Source organism: Aulonocara stuartgranti, assembly GCF_965226115.1.
Source record: "Aulonocara stuartgranti genome assembly, chromosome: 13".
Taxonomy (NCBI): Eukaryota; Metazoa; Chordata; class Actinopteri; order Cichliformes; family Cichlidae; genus Aulonocara; species Aulonocara stuartgranti.
In genome coordinates, this window is record NC_138949.1 from 24,370,189 (window position 1) to 24,396,299 (window position 26,111).

General features: G+C 40.2%; 1 protein-coding gene across 1 annotated transcript; it reads left to right on the forward strand.

Moving 5' to 3' along the window:
• The first annotated feature begins 1,155 nt into the window (after positions 1 to 1,155).
• On the forward strand, positions 1,156 to 26,111 carry adss2 (adenylosuccinate synthase 2). Its single transcript, XM_082556922.1, has 13 exons — positions 1,156 to 1,405; positions 11,825 to 11,927; positions 13,722 to 13,790; positions 13,882 to 13,932; positions 14,110 to 14,176; positions 19,719 to 19,826; positions 21,496 to 21,577; positions 21,697 to 21,823; positions 22,927 to 23,081; positions 23,479 to 23,603; positions 24,256 to 24,353; positions 24,610 to 24,759; positions 24,869 to 26,111. Exons 1-13 carry the CDS (start codon positions 1,244 to 1,246, stop codon positions 24,919 to 24,921), a joined length of 1,350 nt encoding a protein of 449 aa, XP_082413048.1. The 5' UTR covers positions 1,156 to 1,243; the 3' UTR covers positions 24,922 to 26,111.

Here is a 26,111-nt window from a genome sequence, read left to right on the forward strand (position 1 = left end):
TTAATGAAAAGCTTGCTCCTGTTTCTGTTCATTTCACTCCTTGACTAGCAGGACTGTAGTCTGCAGAATATTTGCTTACAGTCAGATTCTGAAAACTTTAAAGGCTCAATACTGCACATGCTTTTATTCGACTTATTCCACTGTGGTTTGAAGCTGCAGCTGCAGAGGTCCTTGTGGGTTTTCAATCCAAACTTCTGTATCTTAATTGCGATTTCAGACTCATGCACAGAGTGTACCGCTAACTCAAACAGCCTTCATGTCTAATATGTAAGTTCATGTATTCGATCACAGATTAAAGACGAGAGGTTATCAGCTCACTGACTTGCACTCTCTGGTGAAATGTGATCTGTCATGATTTATTTGATGGCCACTGTGGCATAATGTGGAGTAACCTGCAAATAAAGCTGTTATGTTATTACAATTAAACACCAACAATGATAATAATAAGTTTAATAAAGTGCTTCCCATTAAACTCATAATTATTTAGACAGGTACTTTATGCATCCAGCGCAAGTATTTCTCCAGCTTTTATTGAGAAAATGAAATTAGTCTTTACCAAAATAGTAATAAGTGTGTTATTAACTGTTAAACTCCCTCATATATTAGCCTCCAGGCAATCAAAACATGCATATATTTATTAAGAGGAAACATTTAATCTTTTCTAAATCTAAGAATCTACTGGAATTTTTGAAATTACTTAAAGAACATATTTTTTCTTTATTTTTCCTTTCTTTCTTTCTTTCTTTCTTTCTTTCTTTCTTTCTTTCTTTCTGTTTAAACTTCCATCAAGCAGACAAACAAATATAGGAATATTAACATTGTGCAAGCTCAGAAAGTTTGCTATAGGAAAGAATAATAAAGTACTAAATTTAACCATCTCCTAGTATAATAGTACCAATAAGTAATTTCAATTGTTTGTTTGTTCTTTTTAAATCAAAGTGTGATAATAATGAGTCGTACTTAGGTAGAACAAACATAAAAACAAATAAATAATTAAAATACGATAAAACGGGGAATATTATTATCTCAGAAGAATGTTGTGCTTTTCTTTGTCTAGAAACAGAAGCTGCACAAAAAGAAACGTTTTGCTCATTGACAAAACTGAATTTTATTGTGAAAGGACTGGGAAGAAGAATTTTTCGCACATGCGTAGAATAAGCCAGGTTTCCGGTTCGGCTCAGTTGCTGGTAGTTCCTCCAGTCTAGGTCGGTGAGGAGTGGAGACAGCCAGGTACCGAGCTGAAATGTCGGACAGCGGGAGTCAGGAAGCCCCGAAAACACGGATACCCAGGCCGACGGTTGGCAACAAAGTGACCGTGGTACTCGGCGCTCAGTGGGGCGATGAGGGGAAGGGGAAAGTTGTGGATCTGCTGGCACAGGACGCGGACATGGTGTGCAGATGCCAGGTACGTTAGGTGAGCTCTGTCGTCAGGAGAGAGTCCGCAGGTAACTGCTGCTCGTTAGCTGAAACACCCGCCTCTCTGATGTTCTGCCGCATTCTTTATGAAAACCTACTGTCAGCTTCCGACTTCCAGCCACTCAGTGGGAGCTGTCACGCCACGGAAATATTGCGCGAATCATGCAAATACAAATCTGCACGAACTCGACAGCAATACATTCAGCTCCTTTTATACAGCACCTCTGTTTCGTGCCGGGCTTCACCCGTACTGTCCCGAACTACCAATACCCAACATAACAGGTGCGATTTCACCAATTTCACACCTCGTGAAAGTGGTTAGCACCGGAAAAAGCGGGGTCTTCCTCCTCCTTTTTTCTGTCATCCTCACAAGACCGTGTGAATTGAATCCAACAAGCCAGCGACTATTTCCTGGCTGACGAACATCCCAGGCAGGCTGGCTCTCTGTGTTTTTGCTAAAGTCACCTTGAATTCCTGCTAGCTGCCTAGCTCCCCAAACACCTGTAAAGCTGTGGTGACTTCATGTGCACACGTAAAACAGATACCTAGAGCTGGTTATTTAAAGAGAGAAGGCGCAAAACAGCGGCTATCCTCGGTTTGTGTTTATTCTCGCCGAGCTCTTCATTAATGCTTGTGTCTTGGCGGTATTGGCACAATTAAAGTTATCTTAAGGCATTTTCTTCTTCTTTCTTTTCTTCTTTTAAATCTTAATTGCTGTTGGCCTCAAAATTGACCCGTGTTGACATTTGACAGCGTTTCAAACGTCACCCAAAATACACAAAAATATAAACTTTAAAAATGTGCAGGTACTACAAACTCTAACACACTGATGCTGTTGGAGTCAAACTAGAGAATCTTGAAACTCTGAAGTTGTACATGCCATGTCTCTGTGTATGTTTTTATGGGACAGTGGTGACATGCGATCTATCTGTGCACCTGCTGGTCTCTAAAGTGTCATGGGAGGAATTGCTAAACAGTGCAATAGTAAAACAGCACAGGAGGGATGTGTATGGGGGCACAAAAGGAATAGAGGTCATACAGAGGTCAAAGGTTTCCTTGAGAGAGGGTACCTCAGTGCCACGGTGGAAAAGTGGGTAATGGTGTTGCTTCACATAAAGAAGGTTCCTGGTACCAAGCCTGTCTGCGTGCAGTTTGCCTATATGAGTACTCCTTTTCCTTGTACAATCCTACGACACACATTGGTGAATTGATCATAGATGTGAGTTGCAAAAAGTGCTTGAAGTTTACAGTACTGTATGAATATGTGGTTACAGTGTAACTTGCAATTAAAGGCACTTTGAGTGGTCAGTAAGGTTATTTTTCCTCCAAAAACAAGTGTTGTAAAACCTAAAGAATGCCCTCTTCCTGCTTTCTGAAGCATTAATTAAGGATTACTAATTGATTACTAATAATCAGCATTTGTTGTAGACACTTACTTTACCTCATAATAAGTGACGCACTTCAATTCTTTTTATATGAGGACTTTATATACACTCCACAATGCTTTTGTATGTTTTATACAAAAGCATTTTAGAGCCATGTTTATACAAATTCAAAAGTAGATGGAGAGACTGGCATAAGGACTGTTTTCAATACTTGGATAAAAATCCTTTGCGGTCAATGACTGCCTGAAGTGTAGAAACCATGGACGTCACCAAATGCTGCGTGTCCTCCCCTGAGATGCTCTGCCAGACCTTAACTGCAGCCAACTTCAGCTGCTGCTTGTTTGTTTGCTCTCTTGGGTTGAGATCAAGTGACTGACTATGCCATTGAAGAATATCCCCTTTCTTTGCCTTGTACGGTTTCTTTTAAAGCATGCTTTATTTACATTGTTCATTTGCTCTGTGAAGCGTTGCCTGGTCAGTTTTGCAACATGGAGATTTGGGTGAATCTCCATGTTATAAGGAATATTGACGTGACACTTATGGTCCTCTGTAAGCATTACCACGATGGTCACAGAGTGGCACAGCTTGCTTTTAGAGAGATTTTAGTGTTTTAGCTTTTTTAAAACCTGTTAACTGCATAGACAATGGCTAGAGCCACTCATTGGTTCTTTTGACCATCTTTTGAAGCCAGACATGACAATTGAGGCCTGACGGTGACACAGAGGACACTAATTTCAAAATTCAAATTCAAATTTTTATTTGTCACGTACACAGTCATACACAGTACGATATGTAGTGAAATGCTTGGACAACTGCTCGTGACCTAAAGAAAACAAAAAAGGAAAAGGCTATGAATAAGATAGGAAATAAATATGAAAAATTAAAAAGGGTAAATTTAACTACGAAGGAATAAAATATAAATTAAGGTTAAAAATGAAATAACTGTACAACACACTGGGAAAGAATAAGATAAAATATATAAATTAAATTGAAAATAAAATAACTGTACAACAAAATACACAATATAGAACTATATAACTACACACTCATTGGCTAACAACTTGTAGTTGACAAAATCATGAGCCAGTGAGCATACCCTAAGTAGTCCTCCAGACTCTAATAATGACCACAATCTACAAAATGAATTTCACCTTTTTAATTTAGCAAGACTAAAGACAGAGCCCATAATCTCACATAGAATAAAATTAAGCTTGCTAGTGAAATGGTGACAGTACAAAGACTGCAAGGACTTTTGAATTGCATCCACTGTGGTTTCCTCATGCAAAATTAGTGGATTCAACTTTAAAATACCCGGATATGTTATCCCTGGGCTTTTAATATGCCTCTCCTCTTTTTGTCCAGCCTGTATCTGCCCTTGATCTGCTTAAATAAAAAGGTTTAAAACCCTCAGTTAAAAAGAAATTCTTAAAACCCTGCTGTTATTGTGGAAAGCAACAGAAAGAAGACTGCTGACGTCTGGCAAGGCTGCATCAGACTGCTTATATTAGGGCTGTGATGTATGTTGTTACGCATCATACAGTGTCTGGATTTGAAATGCAGCAACCTTATGTTTTGGACTGGTTTAGGTATTGCCTTAGCAACAAAACATGCAAACTAGTCAGCTGAGTGTGTTGTGTTTGCAGAACAATGCGCAGGACTTCCTATTTTGGAAGAAAAGGCATCAAAGCTTTGCAGATCGCAAACAGGCAGTTTGTCAGCCTGAATCTGTGCATGTAATGCAGTGAGGAGTGGGGAAGCAAACTAATCACAGTATGTTTTACAAGCCTGCCAGGCTTATGCACCAGGTTTATTATTTTCTTTTCTAGGCAAAAGCTTCAACGGTTAAGTCTGTCTCTGTTAACTGTTTTTGTATGCATTTAAACAAAAAGCAGGTGAAATTAAATACTTTATCGCTCTGTCACAATGAGGTAAAATGTGATTTTGGTACTTCCTCTTCATGCTGTAAGAGGGAAACAAATAAAAACCCCAGTGCCTCCCTCCTCTTTCCAGTAATCCGGCTGTGCCTACGCACAATTAATAACAGTGTCAGGATAGTCCACATCAATTCACTGCAATGTTAATTTATCCTCCGTATACCCACTTCTTGGTTGCAGCAACTGCGATGACAGATTTTCCAACATGTCCCTGTAGTAATTGCACAGATTGGCTCAGAAACACACTGGTTTAAATTCTTCTTGGCAAGGTGTGAAAATCTGATTCAGAGGTTTGAAACTTGCTTGAGAGAAGTGCCTTAAAAAGAGAAAAGCATCACACCGTTTCACCTTAAAGATCTGATCACTAACATATGGTGAATGCATTTATGATGTGTTGTTCTGGCCTCCAGCACTGTAACTTTTTTGAAAATTAGACTCAAGATAGTCCTTTCAGCTCACCTAGCTCATGGGTGTCAAACATAAGAACCGGGGGCCAGCATCGGCCCGTTAAAGACCCCGATCTGGCCGGTTGGATGGTTATGGAAAATGTGAAGGAGGGCATAGCAAAGCAGTATTTCTTTACCATGTAGACAAAGTGAGGCAAAATGTTGAAATATCTCTTCTTTGTCTTATATTAAAGTATCTAATTGATTAAATATGCATTTAAACTTTTTACACTGTCAGAAATTGGAGTTTCAGCAGTCCATCCCACATAAGATCAAAGTAAGCTGTTTGTGGCCCTCGATATAAAATAAGTTTGACATCCCTGCTCTAACTCAAGCTCAAACCTGCACTCTTCCACTAAGTAGACTCACAAAGCTCCTACCAAGTGAACCGGCAAAATATTAACCATATCCTCTAATCAGGCAGCGATACCAAAGCAGTTAAAATGCATAATAAACATCTCAAAATTATGATTTAAATCTGTTTGACAGCAGATGGGGAGGATTTCCTGTTAAACTGATAAGCACTATAAGCAAACCTTGTTCCTAATAAAAAAGCAAAGCTTAATAACACCTTGTGATGTGCACTTGGTTCAATTTTTAATTAAAATTTTAATGTTGGCTTCCAAAATTATAAAACAAGATACTGAGATAAAACAATTACTGCACCATATTTATTGCTCTCCACTCAAAAAAGTCCAAATTAACCCACAACAGTCTGTGGCTTCTTTCTTTTTTTCAGCTGAAATATAATTAATGTTTAAAGAAGTCGATGTAATTATACAGAATTGCTCGATAAGCCTAGAATTACTTTTGGAAAGTGCGTGTATAAACCTGTCAGATAATTTCAACAGGAGCCAAAATAATTGTGGTTTATAATTCTGCTGTAATCAAACAGCCTCTTTCACTAACGCAGACGGTCCAGTGAATCTGCCGAGTGCTCGTGAAAACTGGTTGTTCAGGAAACTCCCTTTTCCGTCCAGTTGTCTGTCAGGCGACCCTGCACAGACGTGCTTCCCCTCACTGCATTATGATGTTATGACATGTGTGCTTGATGTGTAAGTGAGCGGTGAAGTGCTGCAGCAGGCACCCTTAGTCTTTTTATAAAATCAGCTTTGCCAAGCAGTCCTGCTCGGTGTCCCTTACAGCCCAGACCTCTAAGATGCTGTTGGTGACAGTTGGGTGTGTGAGTCAGAGGTGTGTAGCAGACAGGGCGTGATACCAGCAAAACACATTTACAGTAATATATTTCTGTACAAGCTGCTCACACCTTTTAAACGTTTAAACATTCGTTGAATGCACAATGCGAAGACAATTCAATCAGTGATTAAAGTAAACTGTCACTGCGTGCTTTTAACAAAAGGAAAACATACAAACTGTAAAGTGTTATAGCTGAGTACATTGATGCCTATGTGGGATTGAAATTACTCAACACGTACTTTAATAGCTGATTATTTAAGTAGTTTTCTAAACAACAGCTCTAGATTGTCATATTTTTACTTTTTTATTTATCATTTTGGACAAAGTGTTTTTCACTATTCAGACATTTTACAGTTAAAAGTTTAGAGTGGCTCGATCACCTGATCGGAGATGGGAAACGTACCTGATGCAGAACAAAGGGCTGTGAAGCAAGGTTATCTGGTGAAACTGATAATACTTCCTCTCAAGTTTTAAAGCCCATTTTGTCCAGTTTTGTTTACAGTGTAGGTTTAGCTTACAATGGTTTGTATTATAATGGTGTACGAGTTCAGCTGGAGACGTGGTTGCCGCACGTCGACTCAGTTTCTATAGAGATGTTTGCAAAAGGAAAAGAAAACAGAGACTGTTGCCCTGTTAGCCCTTCGACTTTGATGCATTTGGTCTTTCAAGACTTAAAGGGATCCGATAAAAATCGTATAAATCATCTGTAATGAACTGAAGTCAGACCTTCCTACCAGAAAAAGAGGGGAAATATCAAACCACGGCAGGATTTTTCCTGGCTCACAACAGGGATTCACATAAGGAGAACTAATCATTAGTTTTTATATGCAGGAAAGCTTCTGCACAGTGACCAGTTAGAGGCAGATGCTGGCGGTCAATTTTAAGTTAAAGACCCCTGGGCACAACTATGTGGTGGGACCAGAGCAACTTGGTTTGATTCAGCTAATCTCATCAATAACACAGTCAGATCTACTGCTCACGGATTAATGTTGAAAGAGTAATAAAGTATAGAGCTCAGAGAGCTTCTCGGGTAAAATACTCTTGCCCAATTAGAAAAGGAACTTTCTTTGTTGAACAAAACATAAATAATAATGCAGGTAAAATATTCTCTCGATATTCACTGCTTTGGTCGAGAGCTGCAGCAACCCCTGCACTGGTCAGGGCAGCCTGGCTCCTTCATTTAGATTGGACCAAAGTTTCACGTCATAAATTCACTGCATTGCTAGTTTTTCCATTTTCCTCCATCACTTCTGTTTCATTCGTTTTTGTAGTACTGTATCATTTAGCCAGCTGACTCTGAGAGTTACTACTAGCCTCACCAGTGTGTATGATGAACTACTGTGTTCTACCAATTATATCATTTAAATAGATCTGCGTTTTGGTAATATATAGATTGAGGAAACATTTAAACAAATACAGTTATATTGTTTTTTTTCATTTGCCTGTTGGATGGGCTCCTAACTGTACATGGGCACGAACCCAGAATGGAGTGGAACAAAGCCTAGGTTTAGCTCATCTGGCCAAAGGATATCTCAGTCTCCTTCTGTGCTTCTTTTTTGGGCCTTTTATTTATTCATTTATTCATTTATTTTCGAGTGGAAGGCCAAAACTTTTTAGAGGGGGCTTCTAAATCTTTTTGAAAAACCCCAATCTGTTAAGGTTGCTCGGGGTGTGATCACATCCAGCCTTAGCTTAAACTACCTGCCTGTTTTATGTTTTTTTGCTTGCATCACAAAGAAGAAAAGTAACTGTGAGCATCCCCAACGGCTAGTTAATATCTTATAAATATACATACACGCTCCAAGTTCTGGAGTATGGTATTTGATTTTATTTAATGATTGATTCGTAAGATGTAGTTAATCTTTTGCAGCATTGTAAGGTAGTACAGAAAATGACAGTGACCTGCAATTTAGTGTCAGAGTACACTTGAGTAAGGCAAATGGTTGCCAACAAAACATGAGCCTGTTTAGGAGGAAGATCCTGTCCTCACTATGACTCCCTGGTTCTCAGAGACAAAGTGTCAGGTACAACTGATCTGTTTAGCAAAGTTGTTATCTGGCATTAAATGACTGAACAGAACGGAGTTGGTGCTGAACGGTTTTGACTGTTTTGCACATTACTTGATTCAGATGAAAAGCGGCAGCGCTAAAAAAAAGTCCCTGTTTTTGTGCTAACACATGGGATTCAGTGTGGTAACGTGAACACAGTTTGGTGAGGCGTCAAAGCTTTTTTAAAATAAGTCAAATGTAATAACTATATTTAGTTTAAAAAGCAGGATTTGTGGTTGAAGTAGTCCAGTGTTCTCCCAAACTCTCAAAACGTCTATGAAAAGTGTTTCTTTCTCCAACTGCAGATACTGTGTCCCATCAAGCATCACTTTTCCTGCTGTGGTATATCACAGTATCTTCTGTGAAAAAAACAATATTTATCTGACAGCGATCTGAGATATAAATACTGAGTCGTACCCAGCCTCTGAAAATGTAAATGTCTTTGAATCTACTGAACCCACTGCTGTCTCTGTGTAAAACTCTGTGGGTGACATTTGTAAAAATCAGGTTTATCTTGCAGGTAGGATCTAATAATGAGTCTGATGAAAAGCATCATGTTCATCATCAAGGCTGAGTGTTATTCATAGCAACCTAAATCCAATTATCATGATCATACTCAAAAAGTCATTCAGACTCTAAGTTTTTATTGAGTTTTTGGCCACCTGCTGAATGTAAGTTGAATACTTTCTATCAGTTCTAGCGATGTGTGCCTGCTGTTCGCTGTTTGGTATGCCCAGTGGGTTTGAGCAGTTTGGGTTTTCTTTTCAGTGCTATTAGTTGTAAAAGTAAAAAAAGAAGAGAAAATATAAGTGTGAACATCAAAACCGCTGAACTGAGCTCATTTTGGAAATCGATGCTACCTAAAAGATCAGATGCGCCAGCAAGACATCGACTTACCCAACTTACCATTCTGACATAGCAGTAAAAACAGAGGCGTTGAGACATTAAAATCTTATACAATGAGTAGAAGTTTCTGCTTGCTCTTTTCTAAGCTGCTTATTTTTGCAAAATAAATGAAATCTGAGACCAACGAGTGCTTTTCAAAAGTACCGTACTTGCATCACAACATTAATGAGAGGATGGGGCAAAAAATGCATTTTAAACACATTAACCAAATAAAGATCCAAAGATTGGATCAGCTTAAGATCTCTTAAAGCTGAAGCCAAATAATCTGTAAATTAATCTTATGTAATTATGTCTTTCAGAAGAAACTACCAGTAGCGCCTGATGACGTAGGGATTGTCTAATTGTCCAGTTAATTCCAATGGCTAAGAGATGCATAGCTGCAAGATGAACTCATGTTTTTCCTTTCACATCAAAGCATTTATCCCAGGTTAGAGTCGCATGATTCATTATTACCAACAGCAAGGTCAGATTTTTCCTCAGGTCCTTTATCTATTGTCAAAAAGCTTCTACAGCTTTAGTTTTGTCTCTTTTTTAATAATAGTAATCATTTCTGTTATTGTTGAAGTATGTTTGCATAGCAGAGACCTTCTATTGTACCCTTAGAGCAGTAATCACACTGCCCCTGCAGTTCCCAAACTAAAGGGCAGTAGGTGACCATCGTAAAAATTTGTGTCTTGTGATGGGTACGAGAAGCCGATCATGGGACTGCTGGAAGACCGGAGTTCTTCGGCTCTTTGGGGGGATGGGGTGAATCGTAAAAGTCATATCTAAAAAGGAGAGGCATCTGCCCCCCATCTGTTTCCCCTCTCCACCTTCAGGGTGCTGCTGTAGCCAGGAATAACTCCATGTGGCCAAAGCACATGCTGAGCCTGATTTATGTCCACAGGCATAAGTTGAATAGGCACCGTGGGTTGTGGGTAGTGACGCAAGCTGCAGCAGAAAAAATGGATCAGCAGTTTAATTTTTCATCACAGCAAAAGAAAAAGAAATTTAAAAAATGAAGTACTTGCTTAAGTATCTGTTTGTTTCTCCCCTTCTTTTCCGTGTACCTCGTGTTCTTTTTTACCTTAACATCTGACTGATAAACATGAAGAAGAGAGGAGTAAAGCAGGTCAGATTGTGATGTTCTAGTCCAAGAACTCACCGTTCCTTTTCTGGGTCCCCCCATTTTTATATCTAAAGTCAGATGTGCTAAATCATCTGCAGGCGTCTGTGCTACATCCTATCAGATTAACTCACAGAAGCATGATTAAATACAACAAGATTAAATGGTCTCTGCTTGTCTGAAATTGTAGTTTCCTTTAGCCAGTGGATGTCTTATGCTGCAAACAAATTGGTGTACAGATATAGTTCAGTACTGAGCGTCTACACACCGATAGTGATACTGCTTTCACTTCTCAGAACCTGCACTTCCAAGAGTCCACAGTCTGAATGATTAGCTGATTTTGTTCTTGTCATAAATTTGTCATCACTATTGTGATTTATCATCACTATTATCATAAAAAAAACTGATGAGGTTCTGTTTTCTCACCGACTTAGCTGTCAGGCAGATAGCGTCGTCTTGTTAAGTGTGAGGAGTTGGCCTTTTATACATGTCAAAGTCAGTTTAAGTGTTGGCGAGCGTTGCTGCAAATGTGAACAGTGTTTGTATAAAGTTGCACAGAGTCTGATGAGCTATTATAAGTGTCGTTGCTTTGCCTCACTGGTTAAATACTTAAAAATTAGAAATCTGAGTGTGGAGTTGGAAAGAAGTAGCATTACCATATCCTTTTTTCTTGCTAGTAATCTCTTCTCAACTGTAGAAGATTATTGAGGCCATATAAGCTGCTAATAAGGCTCAATAAACAAAAAAGACAGATTATGGTTAATATAGGCACCAATTTTGACAAGAAAAGGACTGAAGAGCTTGTAAAGCCCTATATAAATCTAAATTCTGAGTATTAGAACCTGTAGACAAATTGCATATTGTTACGCAAATATTATAAACTTCAGTCTAGCTTTTACTTTTGTAATCACAGCTTGTTGTAAGGAAGAACTCGTTATTCCTCCAGCTTCATTTCCTTTCTTGGAGTACCATGTCCTTCAGGCGTAACTACGAATATTTCTTTATTATATATTCTTAAAGTGTACGTTTGTAGTTGTAGAGTCTTGACAGAACATGTCGCTGTGTTTGGGTGTGCAGACTAGAGGATTATGAACGCGTTCTTAACACACATTACCAACAGTTCGTTTGACATGCCCTTCCATGCATCTGTCAGTAGGTTTAAACTGGGTTGATACCTCTGCTTTCTGACCTCAAAGTAAGCAGAAGTTTCTAAGCAACAGCGCAGAGCAACACATACCCTAACAGGCAGCGCTTCGTGGTTTGTGTATGATGCTTGTTGCTTCTCGCCAAACTATTTGGCTTTTCAAAACAAAGTTGGAGAGCCTCCTCTAGTTTCTGTTTGGCTTTAGTCATCAGTTTCTGTTTTTTCCCCCCTCTCTCCCTGCAGGGCGGCAACAACGCAGGACACACAGTGGTGGTCGACTCAGTCGAGTACGACTTTCACCTCCTACCCAGCGGCATCATCAACCCCAAGGTCACCGCTTTCATTGGTGTGTATTGCATGCAGAAATACACTTACATTGCTGCACGATACAAACACAGTTCCTCGCTATTTTCTTCTTGAACTGATCGCGATCCCTTTTAGTTGGCTGTTCGTCATCGCTCATATAGCCTCCATCCTGACGACTCTTACAGCGAGTGCGATCGGCTTGACTCGGAGCCAGACTGCAGGCTACATCGTATCCACCCATCTGCAGTAATTTCATTAGCTAATGGATCCAACTTTTCCTTTAAGGCTTCCAGTCCCTGTACACATCTGCAGTTGACCACGTACAGTCTATCAATACTTAATACTGTTTCTGCTTTGTTTTTGCTTACGACTGTGGCACTCATGTGTAGAGGCTTATTTCTGTTTGTTGTGACATAACTTTGCCTCCTGTGTAGATTTTGAGAACGTCTCATTTAGTGAGCACATTCATTCTGACAGTGTCATTAAAAGTGCTTTTTTAATGCTTTTATAGCTAATTTCCTTGTTTCCTATATTTAATTTGGTTAAAGTAATTACCTCATTGCCTCCACGTAATGAAGCTCCAGTTAAAAGCTAATTAGAGCCAGCTGTTTGAATACTCCAGTGAGTAAAGAAAGCTCTGCTCTGTCTCTTGGCATTACATTCAGGCACACCTAAGACTGCTTTCACAATGACGGGCGCTGACTTTGGTTTAGATACAACTTACACACAGTCGAATGAAGCGACTCTGCCCACAAATGGGAATGATAAGCTTATCTTCCAACTAAGTTAAAACATTTCCAGATGCAGGCTATCCTGTTTGGCCAGTTCCGCATTCAGGTTTGCTTCCACTGTGGTCTGAACAGCAGACAGTATAGAACAAACAACAGACAAGGCAAATTTAGCGTCACCTATATGTATTTTGAACCATGATGCGAGGAGTAATGGGTAGATCTGACTGAAACGAACACTGGTTGGTGCTCATGAAACAACTGTAACTGTACAAAAGTCTTGATTAGCCAGGATGAGTGTGTTCAAGGTCACAGAAACTTTCGATGCGACTATTCGCTGGAAACAAAATCACTTATCTGTGAAAGTAACTGTCAGCTCTGGCCAGAAATGATAGGCTGGTATCTAAACGCTTTGTGCCCTGGTCAGAGGAGAGATTTAAGATTCAGTAACACATCTGTTAGTGTCTGGGTTTCAGAGGTCACACTCTCTCTCCTCATTTGCCCTTAATTTTCACTCTCTCAGAGCACAAAGCTGCTTGATAGAGGCTGACTGCACAGTAACACCAGCAGGCTGAAGTTAATACAGTGGAGTGCTATAAAGACAGGGTTTAAATTTGATCAGGTTTATTTTAGTTCATCCAGAGTAATAAGCCTGGATTGGCCTCGATATCACTCCATAGAGCTACTCAGGACATCTCCGATCGACAGCATCACAAATGACAGCCCCCAACAGAGCTGCATCATCAACAGTGTGTGAAGCATAACATGTCAGAAAGTTTGACTTGTCTTTGTAATAAGTTTTGTTTCTAATATCATTAATGAAGCCTCCGTTCTGTTCAAACATCCCAAAGTGTGACATTGTGGTGATGATAGAATTTTATACTACCTGTAATTTCTCTGTTGTAGGACAATCTGAACCTTCACTGTGGCATTGAAACATTTTACTTTCGTATCAAAAGTCACTCTTCTTTCTTTAAACATAATTTTGTGGATCATAAACCAAAATAGGGCATATACTGATAGTTTACAGAGAAATAAACTCAGCTTTGACTCTTTTGATTTGAAACCAAGAACTGTAATGTCACATAGCTTTGTTTTTACATCAGGCAATGGTGTGGTGATCCATCTTCCAGGCCTGTTCGAAGAAGCAGAAAAAAATGAACGCAAAGGAAAAAGTGAGTGCTGTACTTACTTTTTTTTTCTTTTTCTGAGCAAAACATGGTGTTAGTTATCTGTGTGGAACTCACAGCATATATGCGTGTGTAGGTCTAAAAGGCTGGGAGAAACGGTTGATCATCTCGGACAGAGCACACATTGGTAAGTCCTCACAGATCTGCCCCTGCACTCGTTTACTTTAGAGAGTGTGCGACAGTTTGAATGCATGCAAGAAGAAGTGTGTGTGTGTGTGCGCGCGTGTATGTGTGTGTGAATGCGGGAGCTCTGCTTTCTTTGAGGTGTGTGAGTGTGTGTGTGTCCTCTCTCCCTCCTTCGCAGTGTTTGACTTCCACCAAGCGGTTGATGGCGTTCAGGAACAGCAGAGACAAGAGCAAGCAGGCCAGAAGTAAGAAACCTGTTGCTTACAAATGGCTGCAATGTACACACAGCGTGCACACACTTTAAGTTTCAGGTACTCCGTATATTAGCAAACACAGCTTCAAACACTAAAGTTAGTCGTTGATTGAATAAATGCCACTCCTTGTGTTCCTTATCTTGGATTGCGTTCTGTTTTCGGTATTCATCTTTGCACTGAGTCAAGCTTTTCTTTCTTTTTGTCATGTGAATCTTAGTCAGGCCTCTGGATAGTTTTGCAGTTTGCTGTCACAGGGTCAGGGTACTATTCCACATGTTACACACTAACAGCTGCCAGCTGTAGCTGCTAGTGGTGCACCGGATCACGGTTGAGCCGAAATCCGAACCGATCCCGCTCCACGGTTCGGTATGCGCGTGATCCGAAGATTCGAGAAAGGGGGAAAAAAAGTATGTGTATGGTGCGCGTGGTGGGTCTGTCAAGCGGTGGTTATGGCCAGCGCTAGCGGTCCAAGTGGCGGAGCAGAGGAGTTTGCGGCATTTAAGCAGCTCTTTGCTGCCCAATCCAACCGGGCTAAAGATATTACAAAAGCTACTGGGGTGTTTAGCTGCAGACGGGAGGCCGTATTCCGTTGTGCAAAACAAGGGGTTTAAACTGTGATAAACGTGCTTGAGCCACGCTATGATATCTCGTTGCGCGTCCACTTCAGTGACAAGATCGTTCCAAGCAAGTATGCGCAGGAGAAGTTTAAAGTTATGGCTGAACTGTCCCAGGCATCTTCTGTTGCCTTAACTACAAATGGGTGGACCTCCAGGTCAACGGAAAGCCACGTGACCGTGACCGCTCGTTATATCACAGCGGAGTGGTAGATACAAAGCCCTGTACTGCCCTATAGATCACATTAGATTAGATGAAACTTTATTTATCCCTCGGGTGGGTTCCTCCGGGAAATTCAGTTTCCAGTAGCACAGCACCGACAGAAGTTGCAGAATCTGAGCAGAAATATACCATATATACACAAATATAAATACAGAGTATACAAAGGGGATAAATAGAATAATTAGGAATAAGAATACAAGGAATGGCACATTTCAAGTATTGTGAGTCTATTATACCGTTGGATATTAACAAAAACTATTCCACAGTGAAAAGGCACTACAGCTTATTTGTTGCCCCTCCTTTGTCCCCGTTTCCCCTCCCTCTCCCCTCCAGCGAGGAGTTAAACAGTTTGATGGCGTGTGGGACAAAGGACTTTTTAAGTCTGCTGGTCCTTGACTTTGGGAGAAGCAACCTGTCACTGAACAGACTCCTGGTTGTTTATGGCCGTATTCAGAGGATGCCCAGCATGGTCCATAATGTCCATATTGCACCTTAATTTGTTTTTATATAAGTGCGTGGAATGAATCTTCAGTTGAATGTTTTTTAATAGGCAAAAAATACTTAAATAAGTAAATGGCGAGTCTAATTTTTGTCTTTTTTTTTTCTATTTTTGCTGATCCGAAAATTGATCCGATCCGAACCGTGAGATTTTTGATCCGTTGCACCATTAGTAGCTGCTGAATGCGGTTAACAACAGTATGACTGTAAATCCAGGTAGAAGAATGTTACGGCACCTTTGAACACGATCCCAGCATGTTGGATTTCTTCTATAAACATCTTAGTCTCCTTTCTATAAATAAACACGACATTGATCCTCACATACAAACTTGAAGCACTGACATTTTTTGTAATAACACCTAAAACTGCTCCCACCCTCGGCTTTGCAGAGCATCGTGGTGACTCTCGGCTCCATGCACACCTTTCATTTTCTGTGTTCTCATAGTGTAATTTTACACAAGGATCTCTGAACATCCACTCTGTGCACTCATCGCTAAACAGCTGAAAGGCAAAGAGACTAGATGGTGAACATCGTGGAGGATTTAGCAGCCAAAATGCCAGATATTTCCACGAGGAGTTAAAAGCGGATTATTGGACTTAATGTCATCCTGTTGCTGCTCGATGTGTAAATATTCAGCTGTTAAACAAAACAGCTTAAAACATAATATGTTAATGTTGTTTGTAGTCCGTCGGGAGGTTTAAACTGGGTAATTGCTGCCAAAGAGTGTTATAGTACTTTGGAAGATAAACCTCATTCACACAGACCTAGAGACCGGTCGACAACGTCCTCTGGCAAATTCCAGCCGCTAGGGAAAAATTTTCATCGACAACTCGGTCGATCACATCTGCTTTTGTGTGATTTGGTTGCAGAGAAGGAACACACAAAAATCGCCTTGTGATTGCTTTATTCTCCCTGCAGATGCAGTTTTCATTTTAATCTAATTTAATTTAATTTAATTTCTGGCTTGCAGTGAAACTTGAAAAAGTTCTGAGCAACACTGAAATGTTGACCAGCCACCTTGAAAGTCAAAAGTTTGCCACACTTCGCATCTTAAAAGGTCTAACTTTTTGAAGGTGAATGTTTGTGTTGAATTTTTCACACTTTCCACACTGTTTGGTGAGTAGTTAGTGTTTCCGGTCAAGTTGACATCTTCCATACAAACTACTGGTGTCTGTGGCAACCTGCCTGTGACCATCAGCAACCACTCGTTGGCTTGCTAATCTCAGAATACACATTTTCCTCTAGACCGGTGGTTACCAGGAGGTCACTAACCGGTCTCTAGGCCTGCATGAATGGAGTTTAGCAGTCGATTTCACAGCAGCTGCCAGCAGCCTGTTGGGGAATGCATGATTTTCATTTGTGACCAGAGACCACCAGATGATTTCCCACAGGTCTCTAGGCTTGTGCAGGTGAGGCCTTAATAAAAGCATTTTTAATATCTCTTGCTGATGGTTTCAATAATAGGTTTACCTGCCATCAGACAGAGTAAGAGGGCCTTTGCACTCTACTATTAATTAAATCCTCACAACAAATGGGAGTCTGTCTAGTCTAGTGTCGTTAGTTTGTGTCATTGTGTGACTTTGGCCATTTCATGGGTCAGTACAGACCGAAAGTAGTTTGTTAAATTGTAAAAGTCTCAGAAAATAAACCAGGATTTATTTGCATGAACAAATCTACAGACTCTTCTGTGTGCTCCCTCACCTGCACAGTTAATTTATTTTGTATGAATACCTTTAAACTTTGAGTTATTTTCCAATTTTGGGGACAGAATTAGCTAGATCCTGTAAAATGTAACAGAACTATATTCATATATACAATACTGTTTTATTCTGTATCTGAAACCATATGGATACATATCACAGAGCCCATTATATTATATATAGTAACTTAAAAAGATAGATATAGCATTTTCTCCTTTACTTATTCACACATAGGCTTATCTTTACTTTGCATGTGTGCACGAACGTCTCTCCACAGTGACACTGTGCGTGTAACCTACGCGTTCCTCTGCCTGGAGGCGTCCTCGGAGAAGTTGGAGGGCAGGCAGAGAGTAGCAGCCCTGCAGCAGGTGTTGTTTCTGTAGCGCGAGACAGAGTAGCACAGCTTCAACAAGTGACTAAGTAAAGCAGCAGGCTCCTGCTGACGGTCTGCCTTCTAAACTCTCCACAAGGACACAAGCAATAAAATAGGTAGTAAAACGAGATATTCAATCATCTAATTCAGTACTCGCCCGGGCACTGCGTCATACTGATATGTGTGAGGAATGTTATGCTAAGCCTGAGGAACATTCAGAATGCTAATCTAAATTCAGACCCAGCATACTCCTGTTAAAAGCAGCCACGGTCCCAAACTCACAGCCGGCTCACGTGTTTCTGAGAGCGACAGAGTGCATGTGCTTTAATGGCCGAGTCATTATAAGCTTTCAGCAGATTGCGATGTCAGGCTGGTGGATTTCCAGCATCTGCAGGCACGCTGTAGTGTAAGGTCTGCTGAAAGTCAGAGCAGAATACGATCACAGAACCAGGCAACACAATTCAGAGTGCTGGAATATCACAGCAGCCGGTGTTATACTGCTGATCTAACCTCACACATTTAAGTTAGTAACTCTCAATTCCATGTTATAATCAAGATTCATAATCAAGATTATTCTACCATAAAATTAAGTGTCTGTAAAACAGTTCAAGGCTGGGATCTCTGTGCGACTGTCATAAATTTCATCTCTGACAAATTTACCAGCATTCCAAGTAAAAAAGAAACAAAAACTTTAATATATAAATTAATATTTAAAGTTTTCTACAAATATTTGAAAAAAGATGATGCGTCACTCATTCCCAGCTTTGCACTGCTGTAAGATCACTCATTTGCCAGTGAAATGGACATTAAGTTGCACACATTTAATTTTCCACTTGTCTAATATTTCTTTTCAAATTTTGTTGCCTCACTTTAAATGTAAAGTCTACTATTCCGTACTGTATTCAAACTTTGGGGGTAAAGCTCAAATTAAATCCAATTTAATTCCACTGAAATATCATGCTTTATATTGCACAGTTTTTTTTTTTATCACAGCTATTGTAGATTGGGCTCCCCTTTGCGTCAGAAGTGACTTAATTGTTGTCGCACAGATTCCACAAGGAACTAGAAACACTCCTGCTGCTCTGTTTGAACTTCAGCAGGACATCTTGACCATGTCTGCTTGCTGAATTGCACCGAGTTGCTGCCATATAATTGGCTGATTAGATATTTGCATCAGTGAGCGGTTGAACAGAAGTACATAACAGAATAGCCAGTGAGTGTAGTGTTTCTGAGTTTGTTCCCAGTTGTACTTAAGAGTTCATCCCTTTTCAAACATCTCTGACAGTTGTATTTAAATAAGTGTTATTAAGATGTCAAATGATGCAATATTTCAGATAAAGCAAAAATGTGTTTAAAAATAAATCAAAGGTTTGTACGACTGGACTTTCCTTCTTACTTTCTTACTTCTCTGGCAGAAACAGCTGACTTTTCACTCATGCACATTGGCACATATGGTTACTGGATACTACATGAGTTATATTGGCTGCACTGATGATGAAGTGCAATAACTGTAGGGCATATTTATCTATTTCTGTTCTGTAGTTGCATGTATGGTGTAAATATTCTGCTGTGCCAAGACTTCCTTTTAATAGGGCGTCTTATTAGAGGTACATGATGACATGGTAAGCTTTTGTATGTAGATGTGTATTTAGGTGGGCATGCTGTCTCTGTAGTAATTCTGTGGTGATAGCACGTCAGACTGTAATACTCTAGTGTGAGAAGATGCTTTCTGTCTGAGTTTATAATATTTTGGAGTCTGTAGAGAAGAAGCAAATGGCTCAGTGACAGTTAAACATCTGCATTTTGTCATTTTTCAGAGAATAAAAGTTTCCACATCACGAGTTCGGACTTGCTAGTCTGTGACTATAACTTGAAACCGTTTTAGTGATATTAAATGAGAGGTGGCAGGTCAAATGTTTTTTATGTTGTATTGTTTTAGAAACAGCGTAATGAACTTTTGTTCTTGTGATAACCACTGAGCTGCACCTTTTTCATTTGTGTGCAACTGTGCATAGCATGAAATGATTTTACAGTTTCAGAGTTCATGTTGCGGAGTAAGACTGCATGTAAATGCTGTTTTTCTTTTCTCTGTGTTTCCTTCCCTCCTCTCTTGGCCTTGCTCAGCCTCGGGACGACAAAGAAGGGGATTGGTCCGGTGTACTCGGCTAAGGCGGCACGCTCCGGGCTCAGGATATGTGACTTGCTGGCAGACTTCACACAGTTCTCTGAAAGGTCAGTCTCACCAACAACATTATATATGTCACATCTACCTTTCAGAATACAGGTTTGGACACTGGAAAGGCCCACAGTCTATAAACACTCAACATGCAGTGCTCGTTCATCCTGATCACTTTTGCATATCAGCAGCAGGAGTCTGGTTGTCTGGTAACTGTTGCTGTTGTGCCAGTATCACAAAAAAAGCTTTAGACCATAGTTTAGACCATAAATGATATAAAACTTGGATGCAACCACCGTGTTACCCATTGGTTAGTAAAATAGTGTTTCCACCATCGCCATCTAGTGTTTTGAAACGGCATGTGACCAACCAGTGGGTGAATCTGGCTGTGAAACCGCAAGCCTGTGAAAGTTGCTAGCTAATGAGCGTACCCTGGAGAATCCTCCTGACTTCTACTTTCCAAAATGAACTCCAGGTTTTATTCAGTGTAATCTTAAACTAGTGATCGAGTCCGTAAAGTTATCAGGAAAGCGTTCACAGAGCTCACAGAGGAAGGCAGCTGAGGGTCACTTCCCCACAGACTTCCACCAGTGGATTTGCCCCATTAATAAGTAAATGTAAATGAGACATTGAGTCTCAACGGGACTGTCTCTGTAAGTAAGGGTTAAATAAAATATCTTATCTTTACTTTTCAGAAGCTGAAGTTGGTGTGAAGCTGGTTGTTTAGTTTAGTTTCAGGTGGACAGGTTTGCAATTTAAATATGCTGCATTAATAAACAACTGTAGAAGTGAAACAAAAATAAAGTTGAACTGTTTAAACACATTTCATTTCTGCAGTCACCGCTCAGCCTACCCTGACAGCGACACTGTCACTATGCAAAGGTTTAAGATTACTAATTAATTAAAGGCTGAGTAGTATTTTATATCTTTTGAACCACCGAGCTCAGAAATTTTAACTGGCTGACGAGCCTTTTTTCGGTGCCATAAACTCAGGCGCTTTTACTGGAAGCAGATCTAAGCAGGTGTTCAGATGAAATCCAGCTCTGTAAGTTGCTTCACTTACTCAGAGTTGAAATTCAAGATGGTTCAGCTGTTATGGTCATCTCAAGGTGGTTTTGAATACTTACAGGGAGAATTTTACAACTTAGGTGACGGTTATGCAAAGTGATTAATTAAAATAAAGTTTCCAACCAGTTGCTACCTGCTGTAGTAACTCATTGTGATTAAGGAAGCAACCCCAAAGTATTCACACAGACCAACAGAAATCTGCTAGTGTTATTTAACTATAATCATTATTCAAGTGAAAAGCACAAGTGGACATGTCACAGTATGGGAGGGGAGTTTTATGGAGGGTAATGTAAAAGGAAAATAAGAAATATAAAAAAATATCTTTATCTCATATGTATTCTTTTAATAATCATTGGAGGTAGAAAAAAATGAGTTTGATCGCACAGGCCTAGTAGGTAACACCATGATAGACATTTGAATTTCTATGCTAAACCCTTCTACTTTCACTGACCTCCTTCAAAGGGTTGATCTCTTTCTGAATGTGGCCATTCCTGGTTGTTCCTACTTCCCCGCCAGAAAAGGAGGGGGGAAATAGTCCAACCGATAGTTATTTTCTGTGCTGCTATTTTTCATTTGTGTTAAAATGCAAACAAAAATGAAAAGTGTGACCAAGGTGCATGAATGATTGAAATAAATCAGAATCATTCTTTGTTGCAGGTATAAAGCTTTGGCCCAGCAGTACCAGTCTATGTACCCCACTCTAAAGATCGACATAGACGGAGAGCTGCTCAAGTTAAAGGTAATAAAACTAAAAGGAAATCTGAAAACATTTAGCTGTGCTCTTTGCAGATCTCCCTGTATTTTATTTATTATTTATGTTGGGTTTTTTTGCGAGTTTTTTTTTATTTTTTATTTTAGGACTATGTTGAGCAGATCAAGCCCATGGTAAGAGATGGTGTGCACTACATGTACGAGGCACTTCATGGTCCTCCTAAGAAAATCCTTGTGGAAGGAGCCAATGCAGCGCTGCTGGACATCGACTTTGGTCAGTAAATCAGTGTTTACTTCACTTCTTTGTTTCTTTGTGCTAACCTGTAGTGTCAGTATAAATCTTGTTTCTGATTGCAAAGTGCTGTTTAGTGCACCCACGGTGAGCTGATGACGTTGTCCAAGAAACACTTAAAGCTTTATGATGCTCTTTGCAAAAGCCTGCATGGAGCTCAGGGTAGGGACGATGGTAAGTTTAAGCGTTATTATTGCGCTTTGTGCATCTGGGCTTGGCGTGCACAATCACAAGTTCAAACCACTCACCTGTGCATGAGCACGGAGGCACCCTGAGTCTATCGGTCAGTTGATCAGAATTAGAGGGCCTCTTTAACTGTTCTCATAATACTTTAAAGTATGACAATTTGATTGTTCCTTTCATTAAATGATACGGTAGACTTAACCATAATATCTCTCTGTAAGAGCATAAACCTGTCATTGAGAGCAGATTAAATTACAGTCAAAGTTCAGCATGATCCAGAGACGATGCCTGTAGTTTCTGTGGTGTCAGAGCGAAACACATCCCCTCTTTCTGACAGGCTGGATCTACACATGATCAGAACATGTCACATGGGAGCATGCAGGGTGTCGGCGTTTACATAAAGAGCACTTTGACAGGACACGCTTGATGGTTTAGACACCAAAACTGCTGTTTGATTACACAACAGTCTCTCCTCACAATGGGTTTACCTCCATGTCAGCAGCCTCCAGCAACTGGTTTTGTGATCCCAGCACTTATTTGCTTTTAAAAATTTCCAAGCATGTCATTTTTCTGATTGATTGTTCTGTTTGTGTCGGTCTGTCTGTATGTTTCCTAAGGTGCAACCGCAGGTCTAATCAGACAACAGGACAGACTAGGAAAATTACTTTAAATTTAACTGAGTGTCACGTAGAAGCCATCTGGTTTCTAGTCCAGTCACAGCTTGTTTTGCAGGTTTTGTCACAAATCTCTGGACAAATATGAAAGCCTTTGTACAAATCAGTACAAATCAGGACACTTGCTAAAACAAGCCTGCGATGACATCACCTTTTCAGAGCTCACACCAGTAAAGGAGATGTGACATGAGAAAGTATGACCCGACTTCACCTCTGGTGTCGTTGCAGGAACGTACCCGTTTGTGACGTCGTCCAACTGCACGGTGGGCGGGGTGTGCACGGGCCTCGGGATGCCGCCTCAGAACGTCGGCGAGGTTTATGGGGTCGTCAAGGCGTACACCACAAGAGTGGGCATCGGTGCTTTCCCCTCAGAGCAGAAGAATGTACGAGCACACACCGATACGAAATATAAACACGATAAAAGTTTGGTTCAGATCGGGTTTTATTTTTAATAAGCACGACTTCATATTTCACATGGAGAATTAAAAGCTGCACGTTACATACATATTAACTGTTTCGTACATACAGTATCTACTGTGTCTGCATGGTTAAAACATGGCCTAATCACTTAATTTGTCTGTGTGAAATATGAGTAGATTTTCAAATAGCACCACCTGGAGGAGTTTTGCCACACTGCCAGCAGTAAACCAGCTGTAGCTTAGAATTCGTTTCAAAGATTTAGAGACAAATTTAGAGTATTTTTGTTTTCTGCGATTGCAAACATTTACAGAAAACCTACATAAGAACTGATGTTCAAGTTTAGACTCTTGTTTTCATTAGGAGATCGGAGACCTGCTGCAGACTCGAGGGAAGGAGGTCGGCGTGACCACAGGCAGAAAACGACGGTGCGGTTGGCTGGATCTGGTGCTCATCAAATATGCACATATGATTAATGGCTTCACTGCGTGAGTTTTAAATAATTTTTTTGTATATTTTAAGAGAAAAGAAAGTATTTTAGAGTAGAGTCACAACTCCAGTTAGGATGCTTGGGCACCTTAGGGCACAGTCGCAACACTTTGGCGAGATTATGTCACTAAGTTGGTTTTGTGTCCCTACAGAAGGAAGTTTCTGTATCTTTGATTATTGTATCTAAACACTTCAGGACATCATGTAACCTGTTTATATGTTATATGAAGTATTTAGAGGAAGAGAAGAAGAGAGGGAACTGCTCTGTTAAAAGCTTACATGGATATAAGGGAGTTTTTCCTTCCCACTGTCGCCAAAACACTTGGTCATATGGTCGGGGATTTCTCTGTTATCTCTGTATTATTGCAGGATCTTGACCTTACTATACAAAGCACCTTGAGGCAACTGTTTTGTGAATTGAATTGAATATTGTGATGTGACGCTAATAGGTTTTAGGACCGCTAATAGGTTTTGCCGGTGACTATTATTCATTTTTAAAAAGTCTTGTTTTTCTTGTTTTCTGACAGTTTTTCATCCCTTTTGTCACATTTTGTTTAAAGCAGATTTGTTTTATCTGTTTACTGATTTACTGTAAAAATATATAAAGTATCTTTATCCAGTTGTTGTAAAGCTGTCCGTCTTCTCTTTCAGTTTAGCTCTCACCAAACTCGACATACTTGACGTTTTCACCGAGATCAAAGTGGGCATAGGGTACAAAGTCGACAACCAAACTATACCTCACTTTCCAGGTGAGGAAAAATTTGAACATGTGAGCTATGTTAATGAATTTTGTTTTGCTTGGTAGTCTTAAACTGGATCTTGGTAGGTGGAGAATCTTCTGCCTTCATGGGAGATCATTGGGCAGCCTTTTCTCTTCTTCCAGTCTATTTGATCATTTACAGAGAGCTCCGTTTTCAGAGAGAACACATCGATCTGTTGCTGTTGCCCTTCGAGTGATTCCTACTGTCAAGTTAATGGTGTGATGCTGTTATTGATTTGTGCCAGCCAATCAGGAGGTGCTGCAGCGTGTGGAGGTTCAGTACGAGACCCTGCCCGGCTGGGACAGCGACACTTCGGCCGCTAGAAGCTTCGAGGAGCTGCCCGAGAACGCACAGAAATACGTTTGCTTCATTGAGGAGCATGTGGGAGTGCCTGGTAAGAAGTCACGCATGGAAGTGCAAGAACTGATGAGCAGCTTTTTAAATTGATAGATTTTCAGTATTTCCCCTAAGATGATTGCTTCTTCTGCTTCTCACCTCATCAGTCAAATGGATCGGAGTAGGGAAGTCCCGGGAGTCCATGATCCAGCTCTTCTAGACAAATGGAAAGAAACACAGCCTACCTACCTGTTTTAAACCTCCAAACAAAGACGCCACCGTCATCAGACTGTGCCGGACTGGACTTCTCCAGTCTGTTTGGATTTTTAACAGTTTTAAACTTTATTAAAACAGCATCACAAGGCGCTCTGCTAACATTGCAGCGTTTTGTTTCATATACAACACACTGGGCAACGCCAGCTGCCATCAGGTGAGGGCGTGAAGGAACGGCCACGAGACACGCAGGCACCGGATCGCTCGTTTGGTTGAACACATTGTTTGACTGTATTTTGGTTGATCTATGCTGTGATTTTAACGCGCTGTGTTTTCCCCCTCAGCACTTTAGATGCTTTGGACTGTATGTGCTTTATGTTTTATTCTTCCAGGTGTACGGCGCATCCTCACACGATAAAGGGATCGGTTTATATTTTAAATGTGTCTTTCTGTGTTCTCAGTGTTAAAACTTGCCTTGTCATTCAACTCCAAAAAAACAAAAACAAAAAAAAACCTAGCTTTTAAATTTTTTCCGTAGCTAGCGGTTGCTTCCACTGATCGCTGTGGGAACGCTTGAGTTTTAAGGATTAATCTCAGCAGGTGAGCTCTCCTCTAACCACTAACAGGCACAGAAATGTTAATGTAACTTAGATTTTCGAAGTAAACAAATCAAATTAGTCTGTCAGCACTTTTCCACGCCTCACATTCTTGTGATTAATGTTGTTTTGTCTTTGCACTGTCAGCACATTGTTCTGGTAACATGGGATGAAGGCAATGATTCGATGTATGCTGTTTTTTTTTTTTTTTTTTGCCCAGTTTTCTGCAAGACTGTAATTCCACAGTCTTGATTTAGAGTACTGCATTGAATCCCCACCTTAGTGGATGACGACATTGTTTGCATTTACAGTTCTGTGCAATGAAGACATTTTGTGTGTTGGATCAAAAGGTGATCATGAGAAGAGACACAAAAAAGTTTCAGCTTTTATTCAGTATACATTAAATAAACTTTAGATTTCCTGTTTCTTCACTGGTCATGCCTTTACAGGATTTTACTGCACCATCATGTAGTTGTCAGATTTGTTGGGGTTTTCAGGTTTTTAAGTGCATGGTCATTATGTATCCTGCTGAAGTCCTTTGTTGAGGTGGTGGTGTGCTTTGGATTATTATCTTGCCACATAATAAAGATCCTCCTGATTA